Source organism: Pterocles gutturalis, unplaced genomic scaffold (genome assembly GCF_000699245.1).
Source record: "Pterocles gutturalis isolate BGI_N339 unplaced genomic scaffold, ASM69924v1 scaffold8436, whole genome shotgun sequence".
In the NCBI taxonomy this organism is placed as follows: Eukaryota; Metazoa; Chordata; class Aves; order Pterocliformes; family Pteroclidae; genus Pterocles; species Pterocles gutturalis.
In genome coordinates this window covers 1-16077 of record NW_010105423.1, presented here as the reverse complement: position 1 = coordinate 16077, position 16077 = coordinate 1, and the positions used below count along the sequence as shown (strand labels likewise).

The 16077-nt window shown below is 35.3% G+C and overlaps 1 protein-coding gene across 1 annotated transcript in view; it reads left to right on the top strand.

Annotated features, from left to right (window-relative positions):
* LOC104471886 (bromodomain and WD repeat-containing protein 1-like) overlaps positions 1-15676 on the top strand; it is a gene marked incomplete at its 3' end in the record, with an annotated part of 43482 nt that extends 27806 nt beyond the window's left edge. The window contains exons 23-34 of the mRNA XM_010087383.1: positions 148-264; positions 366-473; positions 869-993; positions 1102-1184; positions 1639-1750; positions 7455-7516; positions 11386-11541; positions 11808-11928; positions 12761-12886; positions 13540-13615; positions 14852-14896; positions 15530-15676. Of these exons, the coding sequence (XP_010085685.1) occupies positions 148-264; positions 366-473; positions 869-993; positions 1102-1184; positions 1639-1750; positions 7455-7516; positions 11386-11541; positions 11808-11928; positions 12761-12886; positions 13540-13615; positions 14852-14896; positions 15530-15676 (1278 nt within the window). The remainder of the gene's footprint in view (positions 1-147; positions 265-365; positions 474-868; positions 994-1101; positions 1185-1638; positions 1751-7454; positions 7517-11385; positions 11542-11807; positions 11929-12760; positions 12887-13539; positions 13616-14851; positions 14897-15529) is intronic.
* Between the last annotated feature and the right edge of the window lie 401 nt (positions 15677-16077).

Sequence of the window (16077 nt, the reverse complement as noted above, 5' to 3'; positions counted from 1 at the left end):
GAGGAGTTTTGCTAATATTTTTTCGAAACGTACATTAGTCTTATAAGTTAAGCTTTTGTCTACCAAATCAAAATTGAATTAATTGTTTTTGTGTTATGTCAGCAATATGTCCATTATGTCTAATTTTACTCTCTATTAAATGTGAAGGCTAATGCTCCAACACAACCAGTAAACTTGGAATTGTCATATGATTGGCATCCTCCCGTTTGGATAACAGACACAGCTCTTCGAAGATCCCCTTTTGTTCCTCAGATGGGTGACGAGGTAGGAATATTGATTAAAATCTTTTAATACTCATGTTAACTAACATTATTACAGTTACTAACTAAAGGAAAATATTTACTGTTTGTTTGGGGTTTTTTTAGGTAATATATTTCCGACAAGGACATGAAGCTTACATTGAAGCAGTTAGAAGAAATAACATTTATGAACTGAATCCACACAAGGAACCATGGAGAAAAGTAGTCCTTAGGGTAGGTCTGCATTGAAGATACCATGTGTTCAATACTAGTAATCAGTGAATGAAGAGTTGTATTACACTACTTACTTTTTGGAGTCAATCAAAACATTGATTTGTGAGGTTATGCTGTTTCCTATAATGTTTCCCTAAGGAAACAATAGGGGGAGGTGTCTTCAATTGCCAGAGTATCTTCAGTGTCACTTGTGGGAAACTGGACTATAAACAGGTGTGTTAAAATTGCCAAGTCTGACAGGTTCTCTTCTGTTGACATCTCAAATACAGTTTCAATATTTTGGGCTTTTTGAATGTGGGTACTATTCATGTACGTGGTTAACTAATGTTAAATTAATAGTTCTGTGCATAGTCCAGAAGGTAATACTTGATGAAACTGTTTGTTCTTACCTGTAGGATCAGGAATTGGTAAAAATTGTTGGAATTAGATATGAAGTTGGTCCTCCCACATTGTGTTGCCTCAAGCTTGCCTTTATAGATCATGCCACTGGAAAACATACAGACAAATCATTTTCCATCAGGTATGTGCATCTTTATTTTTCTGAAAAGTATTTTAAAATATGTTTATTTTTAAGCTCCTTCCTAAAGGCTTAAGGTGCACGCATGAAAGGGACTATTTTTTTATCTAGGTACCATGATATGCCAGACGTTATTGACTTCCTTATATTACGTCAGTTCTATGATGAAGCACGGCAAAGGAACTGGCAAGCTTGTAAGTGTGTTTTCCAAGTATTCGACTAAACGATTTTGAAATAAAAAATTTGTCATTGGCTAATTGCTGAATATACTGGATGCTATTTGCTTGTAATTTCAGAGGGCTCTCTGCTAGGTAAGGTCCTTTGCCCAATAGAAATCTGAGACTACTAACTGCTGTATTAGGCATTTTGAAGGGTTTACCATAGATCTAAGATACAGCCTTCAAAACATATATTGAGACTCTAGTGTTTCTTTTTTTTCTTATTTTATACCCAAGTAGCAAACTTGTTTTGATTTTAGCGCTTATATTTTTTTGGCATAGTAAGTTGTCTCATTTTTTAATTGAATATCAGTGGGTTTAGAACTTTAAACTGAAACACATTGATCAAAAGTTCTCTAGCTGCATGTCAAAGCATAGCTAAATAACTTTTCTTAGTAGAATATCTGAGGAGACTTTTTTTTTGCTCTAGCTGATAGGTTCCGATCCATTATTGATGATGCATGGTGGTTTGGAACAGTGTTGGGTCAAGAACCGTATCAGCCTCAATATCCAGATAGTCACTTTCAGTGTTACAGTGTTAAGTAAGTATGAAAGGATTTTACACTTCTAGCTAGCTTATTGGTATAAGAATGTATGAATTGTTCAAATAATTTTACTGGTAGTTTTAGCACTTCTTAATGGTTTCAAGTTGCTAATCTAGCACAACATGAGTATGTAATAACTTGTATTAACTTTTTAGTGAATAGTAATATAGTAAAATAAGTAAGTAACCTCTTTCAAATTTGTGAATAATTTTCTGTAATGACTAGTGCTGAATCTCTTCCACAAAGCAAGCAATGCAATTTACTGTGTACATTAATTATTATCTTTCAGTGATAATTGGTTTTGGATGGGGCATGATGTTGTTGCTAACATCATGATCCTTATGCTTCAAGTTCTCACACTTCTGTCTTTTACATTATAGTCCTCAGGAGCAAGTACACATGTAAGATGATCTCATGCTGTCACTTGAGGTTCCTATAGAGGATGTTTCCAAATGTTACTCTTTCTTCATGCTTGACACATGAATATGAAGACAGAACTTGAGTCTCTTCACTGCCTAGTGGGATTGTGACATGTTCCCTATTGTGTAGATCACACTTGCAGTTTCATCTTTTGATTTCCTCTTTGGTTGATATTTAGCTAGTTAAGTGGCAGATAATGTAGCTCTGTGTTATCTGTAACAGACAAATTCCTTTGTCAGGAGATAATACTGCCTAGATGAAGGCATATTCATCTTCACATTCAAAGCATGACAAATTGAGCAAATCAAGAGTACTAGAGTAGAAAAAAATAACTGCTTAAACAGGGAAGGCCAGGAACATCCAAGTCAAACTGGTAACAAGATAGTTGGAGCCATACATTTTTACCAGGGTGTGATCTGAAAAATGACTCTCTAATATCCCCCCATGATGGTTTGACATTAGTGGTGTTCCTGTGTAACTTCTTTCATATTGACAAGTAGGTCCTTCACACAAAGGAGACGAAAGGTGAACAAGATAGCTCTGGAGCTCCGTGTTCAGAATCGGGATATTGTCCTTTTCCTGTCCTGTCCAAGTTGTCTGAAATGGTTCTGGGATCTTGCTTGCTTTGGATTCTCACAGCAAGGGAGGACTGTAAGGAGAATGTATTATGAATACACAATATTCCTGTTTCTATCATGACCAGAGATTCTTCCCATGTCTTTTGTAGTATATTTGATATTCAGAGTTTCATAGTTAAAGGGCTTCCTTTTTTTTTTTTTTACCTCAAAGGCTTTTGAACCTGTCACTAATCCCAAAGAAAGGAAGTACTTGTAGCTAATAGACAATTCTGTGAGACTGCCAAGATAGGGTTATGTATTTTGGTTCCTTGTCTCGTCTTCTTTACTTGTCATCTATCCCATTGATTTCTTCAGTGGGAAGGTGTGAGTAACTTCCTGACTGAAGTTCTTGCCTGTATGCTTTTGGCAAGTGAATTTTCACTTTTGCTTCTACAGCTACAGTTAGCAAATTGGCACTCTCGATGTGCCATAAGTAAAAGTGGTATCGACATGAAGTCTCTACAACAGATCCTCTGACCTTTTATAAAGGACTTGATGTTCCTGACAGTGATAAAGCTAAGACTGCTCCACATATAAAGGATCTGTCAGTTTGTGCAAATACTTGTTTTTTTTCTTTCTTACAGTTGCTTAATCACCCACAATGAGAAAATACATACAGACAAAAAGCTGAAATCCAGGCTATCGGTACATTGATTTTTTTGCCCTCATTTCATTCTCCTTCAGATTCTTCTCTTACATAAAGAGAGGATCTTCACAAACTAAAATGGTGCTAGACTTACTGACATGTTACTCATGTCCCAGGCATGAAGGATAGTGCGTTTGGAGCATATCTCCTGCAGGTCATGTAGGGGCAAAAGTATGCAAATTACTGGCTAGTGTATTTTCCCTTGCTTTGTAAAATGGTATACAGAGTAAAAAATCCACTGAGTCCAGACACCAGTATGAAAATATAACTAAATCTTATTTCAGAGTACTGAATTTTATCTGTTAAATAGCTCAAACCCTTTGATATGCTGCTGTGGGAAATATGTTACCTTCCATATGTTATACCTTTCATATTTTTTGTAATGTTACCAGAGGTGTTTCTGATGAGTAGGTTTAGATGGGGTTTTTGGCTGTTTTTCTTGGCCAGTTCAGCCTATTTCCTAGACTCGTTTCTTCTGTGAATGAATATTTCAGTATTTTAATACACCAGCCTTTAACAGAGGGAAGCCTAGAGCTGCTTTGAAATTAACTTAATAACTGAATAGTAAGGAATGCAGTGCTCTTTAAAGATCACTTTCGGAATAGACCTCTTTGTCCTGCTTTTGTAGAGATTGTGACTCTCTTCTACATTGACTCACAAACAACTTTTCTAGAGAAGATTCCTAAGATATGTATATGAAACTGTCTGGAGGGTTTTGTGACTTGGCCGGGTCCATGGTTCTTTTTGTAAATATGATCCTTTGTTCAAGAATCTTAAGTCTTGTCCACCCAAGAATCTGCATGTAGTTCAGCAGCAGTACCTTCCTAATTTGCATTCATATGCTTTATGCCTTGGATGCAGAAAGATTTTTAAATACACTTAATTTTACATATGTTTACATGGGGAAAAAACAACCTAAACACAAATGTGACCTGTCATGGAAAAACTGCAATATGCTGTCTCTTGTCACTCAGGATTGGGTTATGGTGCTTTTTTAGATGGTAGGATTTTGCTAATCCAGATGAGTTTTGAGCATCTGAAGTTTTTCTTTACCATTTCTGAGATGAAAAGCTTTATTGGAATAGAAGTGCTTTTCATTTTATACCAGAAAGAAGCTTTGAAAGTTGGCTTCACTTCAACACAGTCCGTGGTGGAGAGTGTTGGAAACCACATTTTAATGAGATGAAGGGGAGTAATTGCTATGTATCTTAGTTAACAATCTTATTGATAACCAGGTTGACACACAATTAGGAATCATCTCAAATTATCACCATCACTGCTGTATAGAAAATAAATAAAGATGTGTTGACTGAATTGAAGTTGAGTTACTTGGATGAATGGTGCTTAAGCGGAACTAAATGGGGCTTAAGCTGTACTAAACTGTATAGATAAAGTCTTTCATGCAATATTGTGAAGTAGCATATGCATTTACGAATACCAACAACTTCTGAAGTATTGTACTTTAACTGGGGAGGAGAACTCAATGGATGAAGCTTCAGAGTCTTTTAGAACTTTGTTAGTTCATAAACATCAAACAGGCTGAATGTGGATGGATCAAAGTTTTCCTAAGTCTATGGGTAATCCAAAATAATGAAGAGGTGCTCTGGCCTGAGCACAGTTTTAGTTATAAAATATTATGAGCATGGTCATGTCAATTTTCAGTTTCTTTCAAATAAATATGCAGGAGGTATTAGACCAAATACCTAAGTTCATTAAGTCATAAGAAACAGATGGCATTCAGCCAGGCATATGAAGAACTCTGATACGAAACTCCTGTCAAAGTTGCAAACTGTCCTACAGTTGGACTCTCTACGAGAGGACTGGCAGATTGCTGTTGTTAATTCTACCAACAGAAAAGGCTCTGGAGGGAAACTGGTGAACTGTAGACTGATAAATTTGACTTCAGTGTCTGGTATGTGCCTATAAATAAAGAATAATATAATAAAGAGTAATAATGTAGAACATAAGGATAAACCCAGTTGTGGTAAAGAGCTAGCACTGCATCTGTACTGCCTTTCTACCCATTTTGAAATTCTGATACTTTGTTAGTAAGCATATGAATAAAGTGGACAGCATATATTTGGATTTTTTTTTAAGAAGACCTTGACAGATTTCTCTTCAAGAGATATTAAGGAAACTAAGTTGACATAGGATTGAAGCAAATACTTATATGTGTTGAAAATTGGTTAAAGGATAGGGTGCATAAGAGTGGTTCATGTTTCATGCTGGAGTAGTGGGCTTCCCCAGGAATTGGTGCTGGGACCAGCTTTACTCTGGGTCCTTCTAAGCTTCTTGGAGGGTGTGTACAGTGACATATCCAATTTACATTTCTGTAAATATTGCAAGTCATTTTAGGTAGTAGTCAAATATCACCCTAAAGGTGAGGTCTTCCAGTAGGACCTCATAAAACTGAATGACTGGGTAAAAAAGCGCTAGATATTTTGAGCTCACGTGTGTTAGGTAGGACATCTGAGGGAGCAATGGTCTTATTTATGCTTACATGACATTAAACTCGTTAGTAGATTCAGCTGAAGACAGAAATGTTGAGGTAGTCATTGACAGTTCTCAAAACATCAGCTGTGTGTGCAGTGGTAGCTGCAAAAACCAATAAAATGTTGGCCACCATCAGAAAGGATATCAAGGACAAAACATTGCTCACTGCTTTCTAGTGCTGTGGTGTGTGGATATCTTGATGCATTTTGGGTCCCAGCATCTAAATGGAGCTGTAATGACTTTGGGAAAGGTACAGAGAAGGGTAACTAAAATGATTAAGAGTATGTACCAGATGCTTTGTGGGTTAAGACTGAAAATACTGTGACCCTTCAGATGGAAGGGAAATAGTTCACAAAATCATGAAGGTGATAGTCAAGGTGAATAGAGAATTATTATTCACCAAATTCTGTAATGACAGAACTAGGGAGGTGTGTTGAAATCCGTAGGAGATTTGTTTAAAAGAGTTAGGGTTTGGTTGGGTTTTTTTTAAGATTGGGGGTAGTGAACTTTGGAAATACATTTACACAGGAGGCTGTGGAAACAGTATTAGGAGGTTCAAAAAGGTATTAGACAAAAATAAACAGATACTGAAGGAAATAAGTTGGGATATATTCACAGACATGTCTAGACCAATACAATGATCATGAGTGCTGGAAGTATGAATGGAATGGACTTGGACCAGGATCATATGATCTCTTTAAATAGCATCTCCCAATAATAGTTTCAAAGACAGAAATTACTGGTCTAGCTGGACCAGTAGGGCAATAAGATAATACAGTAAGGAATTTCTTATGTTTGAAATAACCAAAATTTGTTGGCATTTTTTGTGTTGTTAAAAACATGTAAAAATGTGTCCAAATATGGTAGGATTGAAGAGATCTCAAAATGAGATTCATACACAATAGTTCAGTATCAGAGTGTATGTACAGATACACTACCAATATCAACTCTGTTTGCCTTTGCTTCCTCTTGGTTCTTACTTTAGTTTCTTCATTTTATTCTTACTTTCTTTGTCTTAACATGGTATGCCTTATAAATGAAATGTTAATATATGAAGTACCTCACTGTTCTTCCTTTCTCTGAAACATTCCACAGACTTGCACAACTACTGTTGTGGTTAGCAAAAAAGTCCTCTCTCCTGGATGTTTTTTCTCATATCTTCCCCTTGATGTTATTATCTCATTTTTCCAAGTGTATGGCTTATTTTTCTTCTGCAACTTCTTGATACAGGCTTTGTAAATTGATTTCTATATTGAGTAAGTTGCATATAGCCAAATCAGGAGCAAAATTTTAATTTGAAATTAATTATGAAGAATGTTTCCTTTTGCAGCGTGACAGCTGATTGCTAGCTAATGCTTTTGTTTATATGCATGTTTATACAGTATATTTTATTAACACCTAAAAATAGCTGTGATTTCAGTGTGCTTGGAGGGAATACTTCCGAGTCAAGATAACTTTAAATTATTATTGTGTTGTGTTTTTTTTTTTTTTTTTTTTTTTTTTTCTTCCTAACTTGGTGAATCAGATGGGACAATGGTGAAATTGAAAAGCTTAGCCCTTGGGACATGGAACCTGTTCCTGATAATGGTAGGTAGAAACTCTCTTAATGAAACAGTTAATGTGCTTCTCCCTCTTTCTAATTGCTTCATTTCATCCTGGTAGTGGACCTCAGATGATTCTTATCTTTCTTGTGATTCTTGGCACTAAGTAATCCGAGTACAGTATCATTGTGCGTATCCACTTAACTGGTGGAACTGATACAGTAATAGTTGCCTTTAAATTATAGGGAATGTCATCAGGGTGTTTTTGTGCATTTAGGCAAGAAAGTTCTTAAAAGACAGTCTTGCTTCAGATTTGATGACATACCTTGAATATACCTAAGTTTTTTTTCCCTTTGCATCTTCCAGATTAATTTTGGACGAAACACTTGAAATGTGTAGCTCTGGATTATGCAATAAAACCTGCTACTTCCAAATGTCAAGTTTCAAAAACATACCAAGTTTGAAAAAACAAAGTTTGTTACAATACCTCATAGTATGAGGGGGTGGGGGAAGAATATGTATAAAATAATTTCCAGTCAGCAAATCGTTACTGCATGTAGTTTAAAATGAGCAATTTATAAAGTTTGCTGGTCAAATCTAAATTAACTGTAAATTAAACAATTGGATTCCTGTTTTGTCTTACTCAATTCCATTTCCCAGTGCTTGTCAGTACTGGCTGGGTGGAGGAAGGAAAGTTTGTGAAATACTGAGAGAGGAGTTACTGAATAAGCTGTCAAAAAGATATTAATTTTCTTAATAACCTTTGATAGGTAATTAATACTTAGCTTGTTTTCCAGACATACAAAAGGCGTATGCTGTATTTTTTTCTTAAATACAAGTATATTGTACACATGCGGATGTTCTCAGTAGCCACCTGACTGTCTAATCTTCAAAGTCTTAGCTGGCTGCTTCAGTCATATCTTGTGATTACAAAAACAGTCTGAAATCAAAATGTGAAATGGAAACCTTTATACTTTTTATTTTATAGAAAACTAAACCAAAATCAGCAGGATTTTGGTTTTACAGACATACAGAGACGTAATTGAAATATTCCATTTTCTCATCACCAACGTCTATCTCCTTCTAACGTATGGAAGCTTTTCTTATTCATTGTGAACTAGTTAATGCTTCCCATATCTGTCACTGAGAGACAGTCATATTATTGTTAGAGGCTCACAAGCCTCTAATGTGAACTTTAGTCAGGATTTGTTTTGTCAACAGGACAAATTGTATCAGTTTCTTCTCAACACTCTACATTATGATTTAAGCTGCTGTTTATATCAGTATATTGATTATCACTTCTTCCTCCTGTGGATTCAAATATGAAGAGTAGTGTTCTCAACCCTGTAAGTTTGATTGCATAAAGGAACTAGAATTCTTGAAACTGGTACATTGGTAATGTGATGACCAAGGCATCCTACAGAGATAGATTTAAATTGCGATAGTATTGCATGTGTAAAACATCATTTATTGGCTGTATCAGAGGCAAATCGTAGCTTCTTTCTTTGAGCTAGTAAGTTGTTACTTTGCCATGTTAAGAGCTTAAAGTTTGATTGATCTGAGGAGCTATGACATTCACTTCCCGGTTTTCCTATGGTACACACACACAAAAAAAGCTAAAAGTTAGTGTGTCTTTTGTGGACACAGTCAAAGACTTGAGAAGAACATCCTCTGAACAGGTCAAGGATAAGTACTAAAGCAGCCACTGGGCTAGAGGAAGAACAAAAATTGTCTGAAGATAATCTGGAACTCCTTATTTTCTGTCTTATTTTCCAGGCCGTAAATGGCACTCTGTAGGGAAGTAAAACTCCTACAGAAATTAGGCATTTTGTGCATTTCTAGAAAGCATTATGTTAGCAATGTAGTATAAAACAGGGGTTAAACCCCATTTCCTTTGTTTTCTCTTTTCTTCAACTGAATGACTTACAGATCAAATTGAAATTGTACCTTGCGTTTGCCACTCTTCTCTGAAAATATTTCTTCTCCCATACATCTCTCTTACTAAACTGAATGAAGAACAGGACTGAAGTTGGACTAACTAGCAGGTCACAACTTAATTTGTTACCTTTTGTACCCTGCAAGCATAAGGTTTGTCTTGTGATTGTCAAGATACAGTGTCAGGTGTCATATTCTTGTCAGGGACAATGCTGTCAAGACCAGGAAAAGCTGGTGTATATAGACCTGAAAGTTCAGTTTTCAGCAGCCTGCTTACTAAACCACTATTGGTGTGGACTGGCTGTTGTATGTATTACCTGTACTGTAAGCCCGGCTAATCTAACCTTCAGGAGTAGACCATATGGTCATACTTTCTCTATATGTAACATGAGTTACTACAAAGTCTTCTGTGTCCCATGTACCAGGGTGCTGCAAAGAACACAGAGCAGAGATCTTTACATGCTTGTTGAGGAGGACAGTTTTGTTTGGTTTAGTCTGTCATTTAGCTTTAGTTGTTATGCCTGCAGGAGAAAGTCCCTCTGAAGCACTTATGCAATGGCATGCTAGACACCTGTGAGCTGTTGACACAGCCCTATCTAAGTGTAGAAGCATTACTTGCTGCTTTCTCTTAGTGTTGTCTTCAGGATGTTTGATTGCAGAATTTGTTTCAATTCAAAGATGAGTTATAAGGAACATCTAAGTGAGTCAGCTCTGTTGCTTCAGCTTTTTCCTACCACCTTTTTGTATTTCACCTGTTTGTTTTTTGAACTGATTCATTTTTACTAGTATTTCAGTGGATAACAAATACTGTTAGGGCTCTGTCAATGCAATAATCAACAGAGAACTAGAAATTACTTTGGATGAACTAACCTTGTTCATCTGAAGGAAAAAATAGTCCTTTTCATAAGCTTACAAGATCCCTCACTAAAGCTTGTTTGGTTTTTTTTTTCTCTATAGTAGTTGTAGCTGAAATGTATTTTAGAACTTGTATGCAACATATTAATGGACTACAGTTATCTAACACTGACAGGGAACCTATCCTTTTTCTTGCTTGCTTTCATTTTCAATGGACAAACTCCTGGATGCTGATGGAATTTGTTACTGTTAGTTTGCAGCTATAAGCCGACACACTTTATACTGTTGAATTTTATCTTCTAATAAAAAATAATTTGTCTGCTAATTCCTGTTGTCCTAATCGGTATAAAGATGTCATCTTGCTTAGCCACAGTGTCTGATCAGCAACCTTCATGTGCTTGTTCCTTTTCAAGTGTTTTTAAAAGAAAAGAGGACCTTAGTTTTTCAAAACCAACAAAAGTGCAGAAACTGCAGATGTACTACAGTCTGTGTAGTTGAGGGGAAAAGATATCCGGGGATAATACACTATCTACTCAATCATTCCGCATTAGTCAGATTGCATTAGTCTTTGGAAGCATGACTTTTTCCACAGAACCATACATCACAGCTTCATATTCCTACTAGTTCTTACGGCTTCGAAACAATCTGCCATGTTCAAAACAAATATTTTTTAAAATGTCCAAAAGATCAGTTGTTAATACCAGGAAGGATGTCACAAAGTATACCGCCTATCTTGCACATGTTTAAAGGTTGAGGGCACAAACTGACTCATTAAACTAAGTTACAATTCTGTGAAGTGTAGGGCATGCATTTAAAACAAAAACATCTAAACAATTCTTCTAAGTTCAAGTCCTTTTTAAATTCTGATGCTTAGATGAAAAGAAGAAAGAGTCTTCTAGACACTAAGAACTGTAGAAAAGGTCAATAAAGGATATCTTTGCTGTTGTAGGCATTTTTTGTGTACTACTTTTCTCCATAGCCTTAGCATCAAACTCCATTTTAAGGCAAGATTTTTTTTGTCAGTTATGAGCGTATGTGTATTTAATAAGCATGAGTACTTAACGGTTTATCTTCTTGTTTTGTGTTCTTACTTCTTACCGTTTCCTATTTGCTATCACTCTTCAGTTGATCAGCCTGAAGAATTAGGGGCTAGTGTTTCTGTGACTTTTGAAGAGGTGGAGAAGCTACTATACAAGCCTGAAGAAGGGGAGTGGGGGATGAGATCTCGTGATGAAGCATGTGAACGGATTATCAGTGGTATTGATCAGCTTCTGACTCTTGGTGAGCTTGTAATTAAGCCTTGGGTAGTTTTCTCCTAACATGACATTTATAAACAGGTCCCTGGAATATCCATGGCTTCCCTGTGATAAAGTAGTGTAAATGTTCACACATTTTTATGTGCATTTCTTTCTGTTTGTACTGAGATTTTTATATTTTTATACATCATTGATTTTATCAAGAATAATTATACATAGCAATTGAACATTTGGCACAATTGTCATATGCATACAAGCCTTGAAGTAGTTAATTTTGCTGTTTCTTAACAGACATTTCAGCAGCTTTTGCTGGTCCAGTTGACCTGTGTACATATCCCAAGTACTGTACCGTGATTGCTTATCCAACAGACCTGAACACTATTCGGACAAGACTGGCTAACCGATTTTACAGGTTAGTACTAGCAGTAGAAAGTTAATTTCTATCATGTTACAATTTTAATTTGTATCAGTTTCTACAAATCTGTTGTCTCACAGAGGGCACTGCTTTGACTCACAGCAAGGTATTTGAGAGAATACAGAAAAGAATGTCATAGCTGAGATGTCTTTAAAAATGTAATTAGACCAAGCTTCTTGTCACTGTCTTTTTTTAATTGCTTGTGCCTTGTGTTTATTCATTAGGAATTACTAAGATACTACACAACTTGTGTTGCATTTGACAGGGCTTTGTGACAAGCGACTTCTGATTTTTTTCCAGAATAAATGTTGTAATTTACAGTGATGGTTAACCTTCTTTTTTCTCTCCTTGAATGAGGTCAACTATAAACTTTAAAAAAAATGCATCAATTTTTTAAAGAATCCAGCAAATACACAACTCTCAGTATTATTTCAGTGATGTTTTATGATTTAGTGGTAACAAATACTAGTGCTTACTTGGCTAGTTGTTTGTTGTATTCATTCTGAGTTTTAAGAATGAAACCAAAGAGTGCTAGAATTTAACAATCTTTCTGAAGATGAATTATCAATAATGAGTTGGAAAATGAGTGAGCAAAGATGTGCACTGTTGGTTTTGCTTCCTTGAGTGAATGTGTGTGTATACATATATATATATACACACACATTTTTCAGTTTTCCATGTGAATGAAAAGTTTGAGACTGGTCTAATGAGACTTAAAACAAAGGACATCTATCTTAATCTAATGTGGACAGAAAATAAGAAAGATAATTTTTGCAGTTTTTAAGCTTTTTGGCTTAGTAGTAAAGGTGCAATGTTTTTTAATTTTAAGGAGAATCTCTGCATTGGTTTGGGAAGTAAGATATATTGAAAGCAATGCTAGGACCTTCAATGAACCTGGGAGTGCTATTGCTAGAGCTGCAAAAAAGATCACTACCCAGCTCTTAAAGTTTATCAAGTAAGTGGCATTTTAATCTAAATAGTGCTTGAATACTCATGTTCTTAAGCGATGGGAAATGATAAGCATCTAAATATCACTTTGTTGTGAATCCTTCTTATTTTGATTTCTTTTATTTTTCAATATACTGCTGAACAGTTGTATAATTCTTTTTTATTATTATCTTAACCAGGGAGATACTTAAATGTTCAGCACAGAAACATCTTAACTTTTTCCCTTAGTAGCATTCACTGTTATTTATGGAATCAAAATGTCACTTGATATGAAAGTAGCTCAACCTATAAAATAAGTCTGGGGCTGTCTAGCACATGTGTAGAAGTTCCTGTTGCAGCTTGTCTGATTTAGTTAGTTGAGAGGTTTATTTTTGAAAGAAGTTAGTGTAGGCAGTCCTCCTGCAGGCAGATCAGGCGTGAAGACCCCTTTCAAATCCCTAATACCAATTTCACCCTTCTCCCCTCACTTCTTCTGAAGTGCACGGTATAGCAGTTTTTTAGACGTAACATTACTTTTTTACTGTTATAATGATCTTGTGATTTTTATACTTCATTTAATTCTTAAATGGGAAGACTGTGTAGCTTTTGTGGATGGGTTAAGTTAGGAAATTATAGCTATGTTTTTGCTATTCCAGTAACAGAGATTTAATTGCATTACAGTGATGAGGACTGTACAAACATCTTTGAACTATGTAGCACAACAGATGATGAACAAGATGGTCTTGATACTGATCTGGTAAGCTTTTTATGTGGATAATTCCAACAATGGATGGTAAGAAAATAACACCAGCCTTCAAATATTTTTTGTAAAATTGCTCAGGTATTTTTATAGAGATGTTTGTGTGTATTTATGTATTTACATAGCTAGTATAAACATGGAATATATTACAAATGTGGGGAATGATGTGAGGAGGTGGTTTACTAAAATGAGTTCTCAATGTTCATTAAGAAGTATAACAAATATGCGTTTTGTACTATTGACTGTGTGACATCAACTAGAACAGTTCTTCTGTGTTTTGTGAGGGGCACCATATTTCTGAAGCATGTTAACCTTCAGTAATGTAATGTAAATACTTCAAGAGTACATGAATAGTAGTCTTTCACTGTATTTTTGATTACATGCATCTGGTTATTTTTAAGGTCAAAATTGTCACTCCTATGTCATAAATGCTAAAGCTGACAAGTTGTGTAACTTAGTGATGCTTTTGCTCTGTTTCTCTGTATACCACAATATGAATCATGCATTAGATTTGCATGCCTCATTGAGAATTTAATGAAGTGCATTTATCTTAAATCTGATGGAGGTAAATATGCTCTGTTGTTATGTAGTGAGTGTTATTTGCAGTGCTCTATGTTTATTAATAGTGTACCCAAAACTGCCCAACTGATGTCTTTTTCACATTTTGATTTCTAATTTGACATTTACTAACAAGATTTCATAAAGTTGCAAAGTAGCTGCTCTCCTTTACAGGTTAATATGTAGGGAAGAAATTATATTGAGTTGCTCTAGTTCTTTATCTCGATACTTCACTTTAGTACTTGCACATTGTCATGTTTTTCTTTGTACCAAAAGTAACTTGATCACAAGATGTCTTTTCCTAAACTCAGAACAAACGGAAATCAGAAAATTTTGTGACATTTATTATCAGTGAATTGAATTACTGATAATCTTTAGCCCTTGAGGTTCAAAGCTGGGTGTCTTCTCATTGCAATTTCTGTTGGTGGTTTTTCCTTTTTATTAAGGATAAGAGTTGGAGTTGGGAATCTTCAGTGGTGTTATCTAGGATCTTGCTTTCCAGGTCTCTCAAATGCTGTTTTGTGTTTCTTTTTATATGCTCATCTTCTGTCCTATTGAGATAAATCAGAATAAAAATCTATTTTTACAATAGCATCAAATCTGATGATATTTTGAGCACCCATTACCTATTTTTTCATACATAATTTTTAAGAGGATTGATTTTATTTTGTGCAGGATGATGAAAAATGTCTTCCGAGAACATCATACAGAAGAAGAAAAGTGAGTTGGCTAATCTTTACCATATAAACCCAAATCAGGTCTGTCAAGAAAAACTGGTTAATAGACTATATTGAAATTCTGTGGGGAGTGATGATTGGTTTTGTAACAATCACAGAACAGAATTTTTTCCAATGGTACCAAGGAAGTAAAAGCTTTGCTTAAATAGGTCTTTGCTGGTTTAACGCTTCTATACTTGTTCTGTATAGTTGTCTAGGAAAATCTTACGAGTTTACCATACCAGTGCTGTTCAGTGTAACAGTTTTCAGTTATCTGTATGATACTGAAGTAAAAGCATTATTCAGCTGAGATTCTGGGAAAAAAATATTTTGAGTGATGGATATTATTCAAATCTTTTGAGAATAATCTGGTGCCAGAAGGTATATTTTTGTGTGCCTTAGTTATTTAGTATAAAAATAAAAAACCTTGTCAGATTGTAAAAGAAAACTGTATAATTGTCAGAGATATTAGTAAACAGTAGGAAAAAAATCTGCTAGTAGTATAGTGCCTGTTTTGTTATAAAACAGTATGTTTTGAAGTTCATTTTTCTGCTACAGAAGTAATTTCAGACAGATTATCAGGTTTAGTTTTTCTTGCTGTATTTCTGTAATGCTTTTTTCTAACTTCTTTTCCAAGGGACGGGGCTTGAAAAAAGGAAAAAGCATGAAAACTGGCTATGATGAAAACTGTTGGAAGAAGCAGTGTATGGAACTGGTGAATTTAATTTTTCAGTGTGAAGATTCTGAACCTTTCAGGCAGCCGGTTGATTTGGATCAATATCCTGTAAGTTGTTCTTATTAACCTTGTAAGATATAAATGGTTTTTTTTCTTAACATTTGGTACTGTAATAATATCTCCACATTGCTCTTGGACCTGTTTGTTCTCTTAATGGCTTTAGTCCCAAACCATTGAAGGAAATTTGCTTTGCTATGTACTTGGAACTACGAGCTGGATGCTCTACTGAATCAAGATAACATGCACCAAAATATTGACACAGAACATAAAACAATTGTAGAGCACTGGTGGTGTCTACTAGTATCCTGATACCTTAAATACGGTTTGATACCGATTGGAATCTTATTTTGCTTGGTTTCTTACTGTCCCTTATAGGGAAATAATTTTACATAAATCTGTATGTTTTAAATTAAAACTAATAACGCCAGAAGGCTGTGCTGCCATTCAGC